Here is a 19291-nt window from a genome sequence, read left to right as displayed (position 1 = left end):
CTGCAGTTGTTTTTCCCTGCAGAAAGTAGACTCAGCCAACACACTGTGTATTAAACATTCCAGAAAGTATATAAATTCCAGAAAGTAGACTCAGCCAACACACTGAGTGTTAAACATCAATTTCCCTCTGCAGGGCTGTATGGGCAGTTTATCCACCGAAGTAATACCCTTACCAGTTCTTGGTGTTTGGCAGTTTTGCCTTAAGAGCACAGTGGTTTCCAGGTCTTTCTCCTTATCTGCATCTTCCTTTCCATTTCTGCAGTAAACTATACCCGGCCAGTGATTATCCTGGGCCCCATGAAGGATCGGATCAATGACGACTTGATATCTGAATTCCCTGACAAATTTGGCTCCTGTGTGCCTCGTAAGTATCTAAACAAAGCTTGTCTCCTTTTGAGATGATAAAATGTAATTCTGTTCCTCCAGTAGTCTCCCCAGTGATTCAGATACCATCAGTTACCTATTTTCCAGGCATCTCATTTAATTTTCCCCACCGAACACATTTCATCTATGCTGCCATGTGTTGTTCTCTATTTAGTGAGTAAATGATGTGGTCCCCTAGAGGGCAGGATGAATCCTTTCTTTGTATCTCCCATAGCATTTAAAATAGCATAGGTTTGTTTGTTTGTTTGTTTTAAAAAAAGGGACCTCCCTGGTGGTCCAGTGGTAATGAATCCGCCTTACAATGCAGGGGATGCGGGTTCCATCCCTGGTCAGGGAACTAAGATCCCACATGCTGCGGGGCAACTAAGCCTGCGTGCCTCAACTAGAGCCCGCATGCCACAAACTACAGAGCCCACGCACCCTGGAGCCTGCGTGCTACAACCAGAGAAGAGAAAAACCTGCAGGCCACAACTAGAGAGAAGCCCACGCACTACAGCAAAGAGCCCACGCACTGCAACGAAAGATCCCGCGTGCTGCAGCTAAGACCCGATGCAGCCAAAAATAAATTAATTAATTAAAAATATACTTTTAAATAAATAAAATAGCATAGGATTATTGATAGGCATCGGTATGTTCTCATTGATTGATGGAAATGCCACTGAAGCATCTTTTCCCATAGAATAACGTTACCGAAACAGGTTTGCTGAGATGCCGAGGTTTGCAACAAAGAAAGGGTTAATTCACGAGGCAGCCAAGTGAGGAGACTGGAGAACGAATCTCAGACTCTCAGACTCGCTGCCTCCTTGAAGGCGAGAAACGGGGTATTTGTGGGACGAAGGAGCAGGGCGGTCTGAGGTGTGGGCAACATGGGGAAGGGTGATTGGAAATAAGAAAAAGGTGAGGTAAATGTCATTCTGTGCAGGTGCAGGTAAGCTACAGGCTTCCTCATGGCAAGCATGTTCAGAAAATCGTGGCATTAGCATGTTCTGAGGGTGGAGTTTGGGACCTCCTGATGTCAGGTCACCAAGTGGACATTGGCACTTGCCCAGTTGGAGGGTCGGTGGTCTTAACCAGCTCAAGGTTGAACTGGACGCAGCTGACTCTGAGTTCCTGAAAAACAGCTCAGGCAAACACATCGTTTGGGTTGTGTGATGCTTGGAGGACCTGCACGTTTTTTTTGTAACAACAAAGTGAGCTCAATCAGTGAAGGCAGGTTACAGGTTTCATGGATCTAAATGATGATCACCTTCAGTTACAAGAAAAGAGATCAGAAACAAAGCCATCTATTAAAATCACCTCAGGATGACTTAGGGCCGTGTGTCATTCCAAAACAAAATAGCCTTTCCCAGGTGTTTCACAGCCTCAGGAGTTGGGAAGATGCAGACAAGAAAGATTATAAAATTTTAACCCACCCCCCTGGCCACTGCAAACTTTAATCTGCTTTCTTGTCATTATGGACAATCGTCAGGTCTCCTGGTCCCTCTGATACACTCAGGGCTACATGCCTGTAAGAGTCTATCTGCTCTCCCTCCTCCCATTCGCCACCCACCCACTCACCACTTCCATCTCTACTCCCACTGTGTCACATAAAAATACATAGAGGCCTTCTGTGTACATAGACAAACCCACCAGGGAATTTTAATTTATTAGATCATCGAGCTCTTAAATCTGATCTCAACAGATATTTCTTTCTCACTCTACAGTTTTTGAGCTTTATGCTCTGAAGTGTCTCTTACATTTCAAGACTGCAAATGTCTCCCGGAATACAGAAGAATAGCAAGAATTGCATGTGTGCAGTACATGGGCAGGAGGGAACTAGGATGACTGTGCTATCTCATGAAACTGTTCCCAGCAAGGATTCTGGGAAGAGACCTTGCCACAGAACATACCCTGAGAGAGACTCCAGATAGAAATGATCAGGTCAAACCCTAGGCCATTCGTCACAGCTCCCAGCTTGTTCCTCCACTTTTGAAAGAAAAAAAAAACCCTTTAACACCATTTTTACTTCCCCTCTACCTTGCATAGTCTTCTCTTTCTCTTTCTTTAATTAATAGCACTATTTTATGAAAATCAATACATGTTCATTGTACAAAACATGGAAAATGATAAAAAGTTAAAATAAAAATACAGAATCCCACAAGGTACCCAGAGGTAACATCACTGCTAATATTTTCATAGATTTCTACCTATTCTTTCTTTTCATGCATTTTCTCCCATGATTGGGCACATATTAGATATATATATATTTATTTTGCTTAATATCATTTAAAATTTTATAACTATTTAAAATGATTATTATATCATAATACTTTCTCACTTATGGGTATTTGGGGTTTTTTCTACTTTTCAGTATTATGAATTATAACTCAAATACAATTATAATTATGTTATAATTATTTAAATTTATAAATTAATGTAGTGAATATCTTCAAGGATAAAACTTCATCCAGAGTTTTGATAATTTTTTTTTTCAAAGTTTTGATAATTTTTAAAGATGGATTTCTAGGAAGAATATCTGGGTCAAAGATCAAAAATATTTTAACATTTTTTTAATGTTAAGGATAAATTATATTTAACCCAATATATCCAGAACAATACCATTTCAATTGTAATCAGTATAAAAATTATTGAGGTATTTCATAATTTTTGGTAGTAAGTCTCGGAAATCCAGTGTGTATTTTACACATATGGACCAGCCCCATTTTAAGTGCTCTTGAATGGGGCTGCTGGTGACCACACTGAGCAGTGCAGGTATAGAATGTATCTTACTCCCTCCTGTATTCTTTTTTTTTAATACAATTTTTAAAGATTACTTTCCATTTACAGTTATTACAAAATTATTGGCTATATTCCCAGTGTTGTACAATACATCCTTGAGCCTATCTTAAAACACCCAGTAGTTTGTACCTCCCACCCCCCTCACCCCTATATTGCCCCTCCCCCCCCATAACCACTAGTTTGTTCTTTATATCTGTGAGTCTGCTTCTTTTTTGTTACATTCACTAGTTTGTTGTATTTCTTAGATTTCACTTATATAAGTGATAACATGTGACATTTATCTTAACTTTTTTTTTATATGTTAAATTATTTTCCCTTCTCTTCTTACCAAAAAGTTTCTAACTATGGTTAGAGTTGATGACTTTTACTCCCTCCTTAACTGTGACCGTCTCATCTTACATCTTTTAAAATCCCCGAATATATTTATACTGCATGTCCATTTTTTAATATGAGACATTTTTTTACTTCTTTGCTTGTCCCATAATCTTTTATCATGTGCTAGATATAGTGATGCTACATTATTGGGCATCTGGATTTTGTTACCTTCCTTTATAGAATACTAAGTTTTTGTTCTGGCAGGTAATAATTTACTGACAAATCAGCTTCTTCCAGTTTTGACTTGGTTTTACGGTTTGTGAAGGTGGGTCTGGAGTAAGTCGAGAGTAACCTCATAACATGCGGCCCTTCTGGCGTCTCAACCAAATGCACAGTCTGGCTGACCTTCAGAGTCTCCTAGCACTACATGACCTCTAGACACTCTCCATTTGGAAATGAAAATGGAGTAAATGCGGAGTCCCTTCGTGTTGTTCTTAAGTATTACAGCCCAGCACTGCCTGTTGTCTGATGCCTGAAAATATATTTCCATATATTTTATCTAGTTTTATAGTCTTTACAGTGGGAGGCTAAGCCTGGGACCTGCTACTATGTCATGGTCCTTCATATTACATATTTTTATATGTCTATGTTGAGGGTGTAAAAATATATGTATAAAGGAAGTTTATGAGTATAAAGTTACCTTATTTTCATCTTTTTTGTTTTATAAAGATACTACGAGGCCAAAGCGTGACTACGAGGTGGATGGCAGAGACTATCACTTTGTCATTTCCAGAGAACAAATGGAGAAAGACATCCAAGAGCACAAGTTTATAGAAGCCGGCCAGTACAATGACAACTTGTATGGAACCAGTGTGCAGTCTGTGAGATTTGTAGCAGAAAGGGTATGTTCCCCAATCATCTTACGTTTCCGCTGAAGAAGCTTCCCAAGTGGCAAACTGCATTTTTTTTTTTTTTTGGTCATTACTCTTTCCTGATTTCAGTTGTAAATTTTGATTAAATATTCCTTTTAAGACCTCTAAGCAGAGAATCCCTTTAGAGCAAGATCATTAATCTTTATTCTAATCTCAATAAAGACTGACCTGGCGGGGAGAGGAGGAAAGGGAGCTTATAAACCTAAAGGCAGTTAACAGCTTGAAGTTTATGGAGATTCACTTTGTCCTTGACTCACTTATCTTTGGCCACAACATTGAATTTACTTTAAAAACTTTGTCACTCTTCGTTGTTTAGATCAGTGTCCTCAATTCTTGTTGTTAGCAGGAGTTAACTTTTTATCTCACTGAAAACTCAAGATCCTCACGGTAGAGGGGGAGATAGATGAGGGGGACTGCCTGGCCTGTTGCTGTCAGATATTTTAACTCAGAGGAGGTGTAGATGCTGTGATTCCCCTCCTGATAATTTCAAGGGCGTGGAAATGAGAAGAATGTTCAAGAGAGAATAGGATAGGAAAGCACTTCAGTGTACATTTAAGATCTACCTAAAGAAAGATCCTAATCTCCTATGAGCACAGAGAACCAATTTCATAGAAGAAAAAAAAGAGTTAAGAGGCAATCATATTTGTTGGATCGATTTGATTTGACACAACCTTCCCCCCCCCCCTTTTAAAGTATTGGTTAAAAAGATTAAACAAGAAATGTTCCTGTCTGTCTGAGAATACAGTAAGAAGGTGGGTCTGCTTTCTTCTCTCTGGAAAGTTGGCTTCTTTGAGCTATATCATACTGTTTCGAAGCAGCTTCCCGGATAATGGCATCTATTCTCATAGACACAACCTTTGTTATCTCGAACTGTTCTGGCCAGTGAATAAGCAAACTGCATTTAGACATTTTATATAACTGCTGCATTTCACAGATAGCAAACTTGGAATTTATTTAAGTGGTAAGTAAAGGCTTGAGCCATCTTAGTGTGTTTCTCCTATAAAAGCTCAAGTACTCACCGGGCTCTCTTCATTTTTACATGAATATTATGGATGAGTTTTCATCCCCTTTTATTGATTTAGGACTGTTTCTATTTGCATAGTATGCTTTTTCTCTTCTTTTGTAAAGCTCTTTAGCCTTGGGGTAATGAAGCCATTTCCCTCCAGGAGGCAGAATATGATGTGAGGCAAATGTGTCTGTTTTTCCAGAAATACTTTATAAAGCAGCTCCTTGCTCTGAGCACTCATTGCAGTGGAAAGCAAGTTAAATGAGGTGTGCTATAGTGTAATCGGGTTTTTATTTGTTAAGAAACAAGATATTTAGACACTATGCAAGCCTATCTCTTAGCATTTAAGATAAAATATTTAAGGTAACTCTTTGTGTCTGTCCTTGCTTTATACTAGACTGAGCATATCGAAGGCAGGATACATATAAACACTCAGCAAATGTTTATGGGATTGTTCTAAACTCACATTACCATTCTTCCAGATTTAACGTTGGTCAGGGTGAGACAATAAGGTATCTATTTATTTCAACCCATAAGACTTGGGTTTGAGACTTTGGGCAAGTTAGTATTTTTAAGCCTTAGTCTTTTCTTCTGTAAAATGCAGTTGATAATATGTACCTCATAGGTAGGGAATTTCTTCTTTGACAATTTGGGAATTTCCTTTTGACAGTTGTTTTCAGATATGGTTTATGAGCGTTTCATGAGGGTGGACTCAGTCATATTACATATGGCTACACAGCTTCCTTGTGCAAAGCATCAGGTATTTATTTAAGGAAATAAAGTTAACTGAGATAACACAAGTAAAATATCTATCCCAGTGACAGACGCTTAGTAAAGGAGTAAGAAATATAAATTATTGCAAACATTTGGTTATGACCCTGTATATCAACTTTTGTTTATGCTTTGCAGTGATTCTTTTTCAAAATTTGAAATCCAGTATCTTTTACCTCCCTCTAAAACATACTTACTTTATTTTTTTCCTTTTGGTTTGATTATGATCATTCTTCCTGGATTAACTCCATATTTTTCTTCTCTTTCTTCCAGGGCAAACACTGTATACTTGACGTATCAGGAAATGCTATCAAGCGGTTACAAGTTGCCCAGCTCTATCCCATTGCCATCTTCATTAAACCCAAGTCTCTGGAACCTCTGATGTAAGTGGAGGACAGCGGCGGCCTTCATCTAGCCCCCTGTTCTGTACGACAGAGCAAATTGTTAACAGCTCTTTGTCATAAATGCTTACAAATGGGAACTGCCATTGTTGATTTTTTTTTTTAAGAATTCCCTTTTTTAATGATAGGTGAAAGTTCTTTTGAACCACTAAAGACATAATGTCAATAATTCCTTAAAATATCTTCACTAATGTTTCTTGATTTTTGTTTTCATTTCACAAGTTGTTTTTGTGTGTGTGATATTTTCATTTTGTCATGCAGTTTTGAAGGTAGGTTGGTTTGGTTTGTTTTTGTTTTATCTTGCTTTGCTTTCCAAATGATAGGAAGCAATCATCTTTAAATTATCTCTTACTTTGGAGAGCAGTTCCACTAGTAAATTTTTTAAATGTGTGGGTTTTCATAGAGGGAGCAAACAATATTTTTAGACTCTTTCCATTGGCATTTCACGTTGTTATAGCATAGAATTCTCATGTTTCTTAATTAAAACCTCATGTTATGTAGACCGCTATCCTTAATAGGGCGTTTTCTTAGTGGCCTGGCAGTAAAACATCTACAAGCTTAACCAATAGCTCCAGACCTGTGTACATTTATAAACAAGGGGAAAATGCATGACTTGGATATTTTTGTTCTTTATATCTTTAATCGAATGTGTAAAATATCTTCCTGCAAAAATCAGTAAACAAAATGGGCAGATATTCATGATCTGGCTGTAAAGTAACAAATTTTTTGTGCCAATTTGATACAAATTGGTGGCATTATTTTGTAGACCACTCTCATACAAAAGTGACGCTGCAGTAGCCATAAAAGTAGCAGAGCAAAAAGGCTAAGAGCAGGGACTTGAAAATTAATCAGGCTAGGTTTGATTCTTTCCTTTGCCACTGTTCAGTTATGTGAGCTCAGGCAATTTGCTTAACATCTGTAAGATTTAGTTCCTCACCTCTAAACTAAGCACATTGATGATGCAGACCTCATAGAGCTAGTGTCAAGGTTAAACAGCATCTTGAATGTAGAGTTCTCCATATGGTCTTTGGCATATGATAAGCACTCACTAAATGGTAGCTATTATTACTATAAAAGATTTCAAGTAACCTTATTGTAAGAGGAATAAAACTATTTTATCACTACAAACCATGTAAACAGTGCCATTTCCAAGAGGCCACAAGAGATGACACCAGTGCGTCCATTGTAAGAGCTTTGCCCAAATATGCCTCCATTTGGGCCTCAAGACATTAGAGCATTTGGCAGGGTTCAAAAGTGAACCACAAAGTACTAGAAAACAGTGTTTATGGAAAGACCAAAGAAAATGAAATCATTCATCCCAGAGGAGAAAGCAGTTACTTGTAGAGGATATCGACCAATTATTCGGCACCTTCTCTAGAAGGAAGAAGTGACAGTAGCTGGAATTGCAGTCTAAGAGAATTAAGTTAAATACATAGTCGATCTCTAGGGAAATTGGCAGATATATCTTAAAAGCAGAATAGATTCCCATAAATAAAAGACGGACAAAGGTTCTTACCAGGATGAAAAAATAAAGTCAGGAGGTCACTCTTAGTACCTTCTGCCCCATGAATTTAGGTATTAAATTATATCATAAAGAGCTTAGCCCACAGCTAGCACTGTGGAAAAATATGTGTTGAAGATAAAATAATGGTTGTTGATAGTATTATCCCTAATGGTACATATTAAATTCCTCCTCATGTAAGCTATTGTGTTGGGCATTGAGCAAAGTGAATTAAGCAACTGCAGATTTCCTTGAGTAAAAGTGATTTATAATCCGAGAAGGGCCTCGTAAATATTATTAGTACTGCTAACATTAATAAGAAGAATAGAAATATGGCCCCCACCTCCTGGGAACAGCATCTTAAAGGCCCGTTTCAGAAATAGAAAAATACGTTTTCACGTCATAAACATGCAATGAGATAAGTGGCTTCCCTGGGAAGGGAGGCCTGAGGGAGAAACCGCAGCTGCACATTTGGTTCAGTGCAACACTGGGGGATGTTCCCATCTGGTGCTCAGTAGGAGAAGGTCTACTGCTTTCCACAACTATGAGATGCCTTGTTTAGTTTTGCCTTAGGGCCCTGTCACGGCCATGTATCATCAAGGATAATCAAACCTGCTGAAGGCCGGACTCCACGATGAGATAGTGACTCTGACATCATTTGCTGCAGCCATATGCGAAGTGCCGTAACGGTGACATTCAAACCAATGTGATCTTATTAGGAAATGCTAGATGCTTACTTTCTAGCTCACTCTTTTTCTGAGGGTTTTACTTCAGGAGCAAAGCTGGCATGAATTGCCCATTCCGCAGGGAGGGGTGAAGGCTAGGTCACCTGGAACAAAAGCATGGCAGCTGTCACATTTAGGCACTGATACATCATCACACACATTATTCTCAAGTGCATCATCCACATCAAACCACAGCACTTATTAGCACATACATAGCTGACTCTTCAGAGGAGCACAAAGTCAAGGGCGTGTATGAAAGAGGTGTTTTTTTACATTGTACCCGCCATGTGACTTCTATTCCCCACCCCCATCCCATGGCGATAAGAAGCTTTCCTGTGGCTCCCCACGCTTCCACCCCAATCTACTTTTACCTTCTTGCTCCCATGATGGCCTGTGTTTACTTCTGTCTTCAACTGTATCATAATTATGTTTGTCTAGCTCTCCAGTCATTCACTGTTTCATTTCTTCATTCACTTATTTATTCAATAAGTTAAGTGTTGACTCAGCTCCATGCCACATGCTAGTGAACAAGCCATGGTCTCCGCCCTCAAAGAACGAGCAGATTGGGCAGGGAGACAGAGCAAGTTCATGTATTAGAGGATAAAATCCTAAATTCAGTATTGCTACAATAAATGCAGAGGGAATTCAGAGAAGACAGACCAGTATGGGCCAGGGAAGTCAAAGAAGAACCAGAACTACATGATTTCTTGACATCTGGAGCAAAACACTTTCTTTCTGTGAGAAGATACCTTGGTTTAGCCCAGCATCTCCTGCCACCCAAGAGTGACAGCCACTCAAAGCTTCTAGGGCTAGGAAACTCCCACTTCTGTATATTGCAGCCATCGACATCGAGCCCAGAATTGTGTTAGCGTCAGACTTCAGTTTTGTTTAGTGTTTTTCTAAATAAGGGCCTCTTTTGAAAGAAAGTCTTGGTATACTGGAAAGCCTATTTCACTAAAAATTGGTTTCAAAAAAAAAAAAAACTTTGAGTTCTTACATCAAATTCACTCTTTTACCTTTTAGGCAAGTCCCTTTACTAGTTCTGACCTCAGTTACTTGCTCTGAAAAAGGAATTAACCTGAGACTACATGCTCAAGACCCAGATGTCTGGCATCCTAAAGTGACATGCTAAGGCAGCAATGCCTTCAGAATCCTACCTGTACCTGCGATGCCTCCCGATGGACCAACCAAACTGTCTTTGCTCTTAGCTGAACTTTTATCAGTGCAGTCACACTGGTATTCTTATGATGATCAGAGGCAATGATTGTCAGTCTTCGATTAAGAAAAGTGGGAAGATAAAATAATTCTTACTTAATAAGTACAGTTTGGTTGGCAAAAAACGTTAACACCTAGAGGACTTGAGAGGATAAAGCTGACACTGGTCGGGAATCAATAGATTAGGTTATTCTCCCTTTTCCTCCCTCCTCAGTTTGTCCTTGAGACTAGATTGGATTTAAATAATCTTACGATTGATTAAGCAGCACTAACATACAGTTAATGATACACCAGTGGTTGACAGACTAACAGAAGGAAGGACAGAGAATGCCCAGCGTAATTCCTTTACAGCCCGTTCTTCTATCCGAACAAAAATAAACAAAATAAGCATCGGAGATTCCTTCTTGCCAGGCTCCTCTCTCTGGCTCACTATTTGATATGACTTACTTAGAGTCTGTTTGAAAATATTTTGGTCCCAGCGCTTTTGATTGTTCCATTCTCTCTGTATCTTTAATTCAAGCCATCTTTAGCAGCTCCTTGAAATTCCACTGATTATAAAAACAGGAATTCAGGGCTCTTGTTGCTATAGGCATGCCTCACTGTTTGCAGAAGTTGAGCCGCGCAAGCTACAGGATGCTTTTTGGGCCTGAAAGATACACACGCCTGAGGGCCCTGTCACATTTTCTATAATTCGTTGGAAGCACTGTCCCTCTCTCCACTCCACATGTCTCCTGCCCACATTGAAGATGAACAGCAGCCCTTGGGGAGGATGGGAGAGTCGAGAGATCAAAGCTTTCTGCGACGTCAGGACCTGAGAACAGTCAAGTCTTGTTCTCTTAGACATAATGAGCTCTGAAAGGCTGTGATGTGTCTTCCCTTCTCTCCATCTCCTCTTCTCCCTCTGGCCACCCTGGAAGACTGCGTTGAATTCTACATCCCGTGTTTAAAAGAGGTTGAGGTAGATGAGAACAAAGTCTAAGGAAGGGTGGCCAGGAATGTTAGGATTTGGAAATTATATCCAATGAGAGAATAGATGAAGGAAGCAGGACAGTCTTTTCTGAAAGAGCGGAAGCCTCGAGGGACACATCAGCCCTTGACTTAAAGACCCAAGGGCCTGGCATGGAGGAAGGAAGTTCAGTCCTACTCTGCGGGGCTGCAGAGGACAGAACCAGTGACTGGAAATCATGACAGGACAGATCCTGCTTCAGCCCCATGTGGGACCAAGAGACTGCCCTCCGAGAGAGTGAGCCCCCTGGGAGGGAGTCTTTGTGGCTGAAAGTATTCCAGCAAAGAGGAATAGGAGGCTGCTGCTAAGATTACACTAGGCTTCCTGCAGGACTCATTTTCGCCATGCATTGTAGTTTTTCAGGATTTGGTATGTTCCCTTTGTGTTCTAATAGCAAACTCTCATTTTCCCAGGGAGATGAATAAGCGTTTAACAGAGGAACAAGCCAAGAAAACCTATGACCGTGCAATTAAGCTAGAACAAGAATTTGGAGAATATTTTACAGGTAAAACTTCATTTACATTTGTGCTGTGAGAAAGGAGATAAATTGTCTGACATTTGGCATAGAGAGGACTCTGGGCCTGGTGTACCTGGGCCCTAAGACCTTCCTGCTAAAAACCCCTCATTTCCTTCTACTTCCATTTGATCCAAAACTCTGGTTTCTTTCTTCTCTGGATTCAGCTTCCAGGTTCCCACTGCCCCTACCCGAAACCATGAGTGGCAGATGCCACTGAGCTATCTCCTGCTATTAAGGAGATTTTAAGCATTAATACCTCATTCAGCTTCTGTCCCTGAGATCATCAGAAAATTTGAAAAAGAAACTTTTAAGGCTGAAAATGTGTACCGTCCAAAGCAGATACTCTTGGGAAGCAAGCCCAGGGCCTCTGTCCTTTGCTTCAGGGACCTATGGGTCTGTCTCCCCATTAGCAGCACTTGAAGAAAATGTTGAAACACTTTCTGTGTTCCAATTAATTCCATGTCAAGTCTCAATGCAAAACTTTTTTTTTTCTTTTTAAATATTTCCTTGGAAACATGAATTTGGGGGGATATTTTGTCCTGGGTATCATGTCCTGTGTTCTTTATCCTTAACATGCTTTCATGAAACACTGATCAAATCCAAAGAGCAATCAAACTTTATGGAATTTGCCTTACCACTGATGGTTTAAAAACAAGAACTTTCCTCCTGAGTTACCTTGCGTGAAGTTCTGTGTTTTCTTTTTTCTCTCATTCAGAATATGAAAATGCCATGGGCTTAGCAGTTTGCAAATATGTTGAATTGGGTAAATCTTAAGTAAAATTTTGGTTAATAACAAAGATATGAGTTATGTTTCATCCTAAAAGAACATCCAAGATGTCCTTTTAAATCAAAACAATGTACATTTTGACCAGTGGTTCATATTCAGGAGTAAAATATCATAATCAATACATTCTGAGGATTGTTTTTGCAGATCTAAACCATGTTTCAGTCACAATTTATTTTTAAGCCCTAGTGTCATATGGATAGGACTGATGTGTTTGGAATATCTATCTACAAGGTAGCTGCTGTTCAAAGGAGATAATAAAATGTATTTAAATCTACTGTAAGTGACTTGGTGTTTTAGGTAATACACAGTTTGTTTGTTTCCTCCTATTTTTATGCTTTTTACAAGTAGTTGCCCATAAGGTATTCTCACTACAAACAGCCCTGTAAGGTAAAATTTCAATTTACCAGATTACTTGGAGAATGAATGGGGTTTTCTTTTAAAGGTTTTGGGGGTTGAGGAGATTAACTAAAGTTTCTTCTAAAATCTTTATCATTTCCTCTGTGTCTAAAATATTTGAATTTCTGCCCCTTACAAAATAAGTACAGTACGGAGTATATAAGTCTGGCTTTCTTTGATAACAGGGAGCTCTCAATCTGAAAATTGATCAGTGCCTAGCTCAGTGCCTGGCCCAGAGTACACACCCATAAAATTTAAATAAATGAATGATTCATTATGCAGAACTACAGAGTGACATGTAGAAAGTAGGAAGACCATGGTGCATTTAATACCAATCTAGGACATGCCTTGTAAGGATTTTTTTAAATCATTGTTGTGACTTTGCTTGAGTGAATTTCTGCTTTTTCTTACTAATAAAAAGTAATATTCAGCTTCCTGATGAGTTTGTCTGTCACTAGTTGAGCTTTTGCTGCGTGATTGATGGTGGTTCTTCACCAGCCAGCGAGTGATTCCTAACTCCAGTGTGTTTGCTTTTGTTCTAGCTATTGTCCAAGGTGACACCTTAGAAGATATCTATAACCAATGCAAGCTTGTTATTGAAGAGCAATCTGGGCCTTTCATCTGGATTCCCTCAAAGGAGAAGTTATAAATTAGCCACTGCACCTCCAACAATGACAGAAGAGCATTTAGAAGAACAAAATATATATAATACACTACTTGGAGGCTTTTATGTTTCTGTTGCATTTATGTTTTTGCAGTCAATGTGAATTCTTATGAATGTACAACACAAACTGTGTGAAGCCATGAAGGAGAAGGAGGGGCCAAAGGGCGGGACAGAAAAGACATTGCAGTACGCGGGAAGGCTTTGGTTTGCTCAGAGTGCCAGGGGTAGGGACGAACCTCTGACGGGCTTTGTGCCCAAGAGATGGGCAGCCTCCTCACCCAGCAGATGTCCAGAGCTGATTTAGCTGCTGAGCTCCCTGTGTTTTTTGCTTTAAAGAAAAGTTGCCAGCACTTGAACTTCACCAACCTTCCCATTACCCACATCTGTAATTGGTACACTTCGAATTTTATAACTATGCACCTCCTTTGATTTCTTAACAAGCAAAAGAAAGAACGAAGGAAAAAAAAGAAAGGAGTCCCTTTGGAGACGGCATAATATCAGGGAAGGATAAGTGTGTAGTTTCTTTTCCTGGCATCTGCAAAGACAAGCATTTCATAAAATTTGCGAGTGTGTGGAGGACTGACCTCACTGAGAGGAGGGGATTCCACCTGGGGTTAGCTTTATGATTGTTTATCGTCTATTTTGCCATTTATAAACTTAAAGAAGGCACTAAAGATGAGAATAATTTATATAATAAAAATATATTAAATGTATAGAAATGAATTTCTATAGGTTAAAGAAGTTTTGTGAAATATTTTGTAAAGATTAATTAATTGAAAGACTAAATGTATGCACTATCTGCAGATGATCCAATTCAAGAACAGAAAGCTGCACTCTCCCTTTTGTTGCCAATGATCCATTGAGAGCATCTGAGTTCCTTCTGAAGCCTGACAAAGACTTCTCCCTCACTTACCTCCCATGATCTCCCTTCCACATTAGTGATACACTCCCATGGAGCACATCCCTTAATGAGTTACCTTCATGAATATTTTTGGAGGACATTTGGTTACTGCATTTTTTTAAGCTGATGGCTTTCAGAGACAAACTCATGCAAATGATGTAAAGGGAAGTTTTTGCTTTTGCTTTTCTCTTGTTAAACAACCTGGGCCTGCCGTGCAAATAGTTGAATAATGTTGTTCCTAGTTAACTTACATTCAGTTCTTAAAGGATCATTTAGTATTTTGGCCATCATGAATAATTAGGACTTTTTTTTTTGTCTGTTTCACAAGTAACTGAGGGTTTTGTAATAGCCAGAGAAGGTATAGAGCCATGGAGAGATCTGCCCCAAAATGCACTATTTCTCTGAGGAAGAGAGAGAGAAGGGAAGCATCTGGTTGAGGGGGCGTGAGGGGTGCAGACTTTTGTTTCTGTGTACCGGACAAAGAGATAGAACCATCAGGAAAGACCATTAATGACTTTGAGCTCAACCAACTGAACTGCCTTTCTTGGGGGATGCACCTGGACCAGGTTTATTTTTCAGCAATTATAATAATGATGATTTACAAAAAGAAACCTCCCGAAGCCTATATCCCACTTTAGAGCCATTGGTGACATCAGCATTGCTTGTGCCCAGGGCGTTTAGAGAGAGACTTTTCAGTGATCTCAATAACTACTCAACTCTGGGTTGTATACATGCCCAAACTAAGCCCCATCGCCTTATCTCTGGGGTACATCAGACCTGGCAGGGATTCTGCCACACTGTGCAGCAAACCAGCATGCAGGCTGCGATGGGAGAGCAAGAGACAGCCATCAGCAGTGATGGGGCTTCTTCACAGTAAGAACATCAGAGCTCAGAATGAGGGTCTCTTTCCAAAAGCAAGCATTATTCATCTTACACTAAAATACCACTGTCTGCCTGGCTGCAGTCACCAAAACAAACACAAAAATGCAAAATCATGCATCTACCTATAGTCTTGAGGCTACCTTTACCAATGGAAGGGCTAGCAGTGCATTTTTCCCTCTGATGAAAGTTAAATTTCCCAAGACTTCCTTGGAGTGCTCAAAATGTCAAAAATGTGTCCATGTCTGCAATTCGCCAGTTTCAGGTCAAGGCCTGCTTTCATCAATCTTACTCCCAGAAGTTTTCTGCCACCAGAATGCCATTCCTGATCCCAGCTCTACTTTTAGGCCACCATGATAACTTCTTTGGTTTCTCAACTAAGCATGCAACCATTTATTTAAAGGACTGTCATTAATGAATAGATGTTTCCACGGGTCATGTGATGTGCTTTCCATTTAATATTAAGTATTGCTGTGGCTGAGTACAATCAAATTGAACCACCAACCCCTGGTTTTGTAGTAATATAATTATTTATTTTCCTAGTGTAGATGCTTCTGATTAGAATTGGCATTTGCACTGATTTTTTATGTAGATTTATATAAATATATATATACATATATATTTGCTTGAAGAATCACCAAGCCAATTGGTGAGAGGGTCTTTTCCTGTAGAATTTACACCTCCATTTGTTGTGTTGTCTTGCGCTTCCCAATGTTGAGGTCTCTACGGCTCCAGTGAACCAGTGTGTTTTGCAGCAAATCTGACGACTTGTGTGGAAATGGCATGAAAGTTACCCAGATTACAACTGGTGCAAATGCACTTGGAGCCTGGGGCCAGACTGGTGCTAACACTGCAAACTTTGTCGAGAGCTCTCTCCAATCTGAAGGCTTGCTGGGGGCGCAACGTCACCTTCACATGCTGGGCCCTTTCGGAAAAGTGCCAGATCGTCTCACTGGTGCTATTTTTCATGCTCTGGTACAATGTGTAGCACCACGGGGGTCTCAGCTTTACCAAAATCAAAATCCCATTTGTCAGCTAATTGCAGGGGCATTTGTTTTTTCGCTCTCCTCGCACAGGATTTGTTGGCCACTTCCTTGCAGGCTTTTTCTCCCAGCTCCAAGCTTTCGGGTTGGCTCTGTTGAGTGCGCCAATCTTTACGAAGCCTGCACTCAGGTGCCTGTGAGCTGTCTTAGATCCTACTGCCAGCCCTTCAGGACTCCGAGCCAGGGAAAAGCTCCCCACTCCTATGGCTCTTGCCTCTTTTTTCTCCTCATTCTTTCCCTCTGCTCTTCCCCTTCTAGTTCTGTCTCATTCCAGCTCTCTTTTGTGTACCTCTCCTTTTATCCTTCCTTCCCGTCTTCTCTGAGTTGTTGGCTTTCTCCTGCATTCCTTCCTTTCTCCCTCCCCTTTGATTCCTCAGTCTCTTTGTCTATCTCTCCTTTAGTCTCAGTCTCTCCCCTTCCTCTTCCTCTTTCTCCATCTTTCCTGTCCTTTCTCTTCTCACATCTCTCATCATCTCTCCCATAACCCACTCCTTAGTATTTCCGTCCTAAAAGGGCTCATGGCTGATTCAGACAGCAAGTCCATACACTGGACTAACGACACAAATTCTTTGGGTCACCGTCTCACCCAGGCAGCCCAGAAGGCGAAGCTGAGCCTGAATGAGGTCCTGCACTGGAGCCAGCTCCATCACACCTCACTGAGCCAGCCTGCACCGCTGCCCTGGCAGTGATGATGCACGTGCTCTGGGCCCTGCCGGCACCTGGGTGCCTCTGCCTGAAGTCTGGTCCAAGGTGAGCCCGCTCCCAGCACCATCCCACGGCTCTGAGGACACTTCCTTTCAATAAAGGCAGACTCTGGCCCCAACAATTATTCTGACACCAAACCTCTTCCTTCTCATGGAAGCCATGCCATCACCTTGGTTTGGAGAGAGACTTTTTCTCCATTCATAAGCTTTCTTTTTCCTATTTTCATGTGAAGCTCCCTCTGCTTTTCAGCTGGTGATTGCTCTGGTGAGATTGAATGGACTTGCTGGTGAAATTACATCTCTTTTTTCCTGTCTTGGTCCTGCCTAAATTCCTACAAAAATATTTAAGTCAAAGACTCAGGCTAGTTCCTAAGTTTATCATAGTAATCTGTCTCTCCTAAAGAGGACAAAAGGGGACATTTCCCTTAGAGTATGTGGAGTACCTCCCATGACAACTGATTTGAAAGAGGACTCCCTACAGAATTCTGTGGATATACATTTTACTTCTCTGTACGTATGGTATATGTGGTATGTCTATCATGTATACACATACTACATTGGGTACAAATGAATGTGGATGGAAACCCACACACACACTTTAGTCTGTAAATATCCTTCCTCACTGAAAACTGTGCTTCGGAAATCATTTCTTGTACAGCTGTGCAGTTTCTTGTAGCAGCTGAGGATAAACTCAGACAGGTGAATGATTTAGACAAAGATCATCTAAAAGATAGAATACAGAAGCTCCCTGGCAACTCAGGAGGACAGACAACCAAACGACAAGGTTGACTCCCAATGAGATGGCAAACTTTTCTTCTCTCCTTTTTGAATCTGTGTTTACTAAATGTGTCTTAACTTCTGAGTGCACCAGGCTGTATGCGTGAGATCCTTTTGATATGACAGTTTTGTGCTGCTCTCTGACAGGATGCTTCTCCATTGAGCTGTAGTGCCGGATGGGAGGGAGGGAAATATACTCCTTGCCTGGGCTGGAGTTTACAGAGACACTGCACAGCTTACACTCCTGTTAAGTGTAAATATTCGACACTTCCATTCCATTTGTGTAAAAAATAAAGCACACACGATTATAAAATCAAGATGTATATTTCATACTCAGTGTGTCTTTGCATATTTATTGCGTTTCCAGTTGTCAGCGGTGGCCCCATTGTAAAAATGCTTGATAGAGTGTTTATAAACATGTCATGGTTTTATTATATAAATATTAAAACATTTTATACTTTATAGCAAATTATTTTCTCCCAAAGCATAATTTGTCTTATTTCACGAAGAATAGAATCATTCATTTCTATTTTTATCAGACTTGTCTGATTTTAGAGCTAAAGTGTAGTTAGAGTAGATTTGCTCTGAGAAATATTGGCACTGCCTAGAGCAGCTGAAAATGCTGCTTTTGAATATTTTTAAATATTTGATTGCTGTCTTGCCTGCTTTTAATCAGGATTTTGCCAAGGGTGAACAAGGTAGTAAATGATAGGTTTTGGGGTTGTTTTTTTTTTTAATTTATTTAATTTATTTATTTTTGGCTCCGTTGGGTCTTCGTTGCTGCGCACTGGCTTTCTCTAGTTGCAGCGAGCGAGGGCTATTCTTCATTGCGGTGCTCGGGCTTCTCATTGCGGTGGCTTCCGTTGTGGAGCACGGGCTCTAGGCGTGCGGGCTCAGTAGCTGTGGTTCCTGGGCTCTAGAGCCCAGGCTCAGTAGCTGTGGTGCACGGGCTTAGTTGCTTCACGGCATGTGGGATCTTCCCGGACCAGGGATCGAACCCACGTCCCCTGCATTGGCAGGCAGATTCTTAACCACTGCACCACCAGGGAAGCCCAAATGATAGGTTTTTTTAAAGACCCTCACATCTACCTGAAAAAAAAAAAATCAATTCTCCAGTTTCAAAATTGTGAGATTCCAGAAGTTCCTAAGAATAGAGAGAAATCGTTTTTTCTTGTCTGATACTAATGATGCAAAGAAAGGCAAAAATGGGAAAGAAGGTGTCGATTTTCCATATGTACTGGGGCCAAAAAACATACCAGCTCCAAAGAGCTGAGCATACCAAACATGTCAGGCTTGAGAACCTGAATCTGCCAGATGATTCTTCCCTCCAGGTTAAACATATTCCTTGTCATGTAGACATTCGGACAGCACAGGTCTGACAGCTGGGGGGCCAAAACAAATTCCTCCCGTGGAAGGGTTGAAATTTCACCATTGAAGTGATCACTTTGAAGTACATTTTGCTTCACGATAAACTATCACATAATTGGATTAGCCACTGGGGAAGCCAGACTTGGTCATGCCGCCCTGGCCAGCACAGTGCGCCGCCAGGAGTCTCCACCAGGTGCCCCGCCTCTGTCCATGGTACCTTG

At 40.5% G+C, this 19291-nt stretch overlaps 1 protein-coding gene and 1 pseudogene across 5 annotated transcripts in view; both read left to right on the top strand.

Annotated features, from left to right (window-relative positions):
* DLG2 (discs large MAGUK scaffold protein 2) overlaps positions 1 to 14133 on the top strand; it is a 1040068-nt gene extending 1025935 nt beyond the window's left edge. The window contains exons 16-20 of one of the 5 annotated variants that reach the window (XM_007456974.1): positions 263 to 364; positions 4207 to 4379; positions 6460 to 6569; positions 11448 to 11539; positions 13277 to 14133. In XM_007456974.1, the coding sequence (XP_007457036.1) occupies positions 263 to 364; positions 4207 to 4379; positions 6460 to 6569; positions 11448 to 11539; positions 13277 to 13383 (584 nt within the window). In that variant the 3' untranslated portion in view covers positions 13384 to 14133. Of the gene's footprint in view, positions 1 to 262; positions 365 to 4206; positions 4380 to 6459; positions 6570 to 11447; positions 11569 to 13276 lie in introns of those variants that run through there. The other 4 variants (XM_007456973.1, XM_007456975.1, XM_007456971.1 and 1 more) reach the window with 4 other exon arrangements.
* A 1859-nt stretch (positions 14134 to 15992) lies between these two features.
* On the top strand, positions 15993 to 17714 carry LOC103080951 (uncharacterized; annotated as a pseudogene).
* The last annotated feature ends 1577 nt before the right edge of the window (positions 17715 to 19291 follow it).

Source organism: Lipotes vexillifer, unplaced genomic scaffold (genome assembly GCF_000442215.2).
Source record: "Lipotes vexillifer unplaced genomic scaffold, Lipotes_vexillifer_v1.1 scaffold1457, whole genome shotgun sequence".
Lineage (NCBI taxonomy): Eukaryota > Metazoa > Chordata > Mammalia > Artiodactyla > Lipotidae > Lipotes > Lipotes vexillifer.
This window is presented reverse-complemented; position numbering and strand designations above follow the sequence as displayed.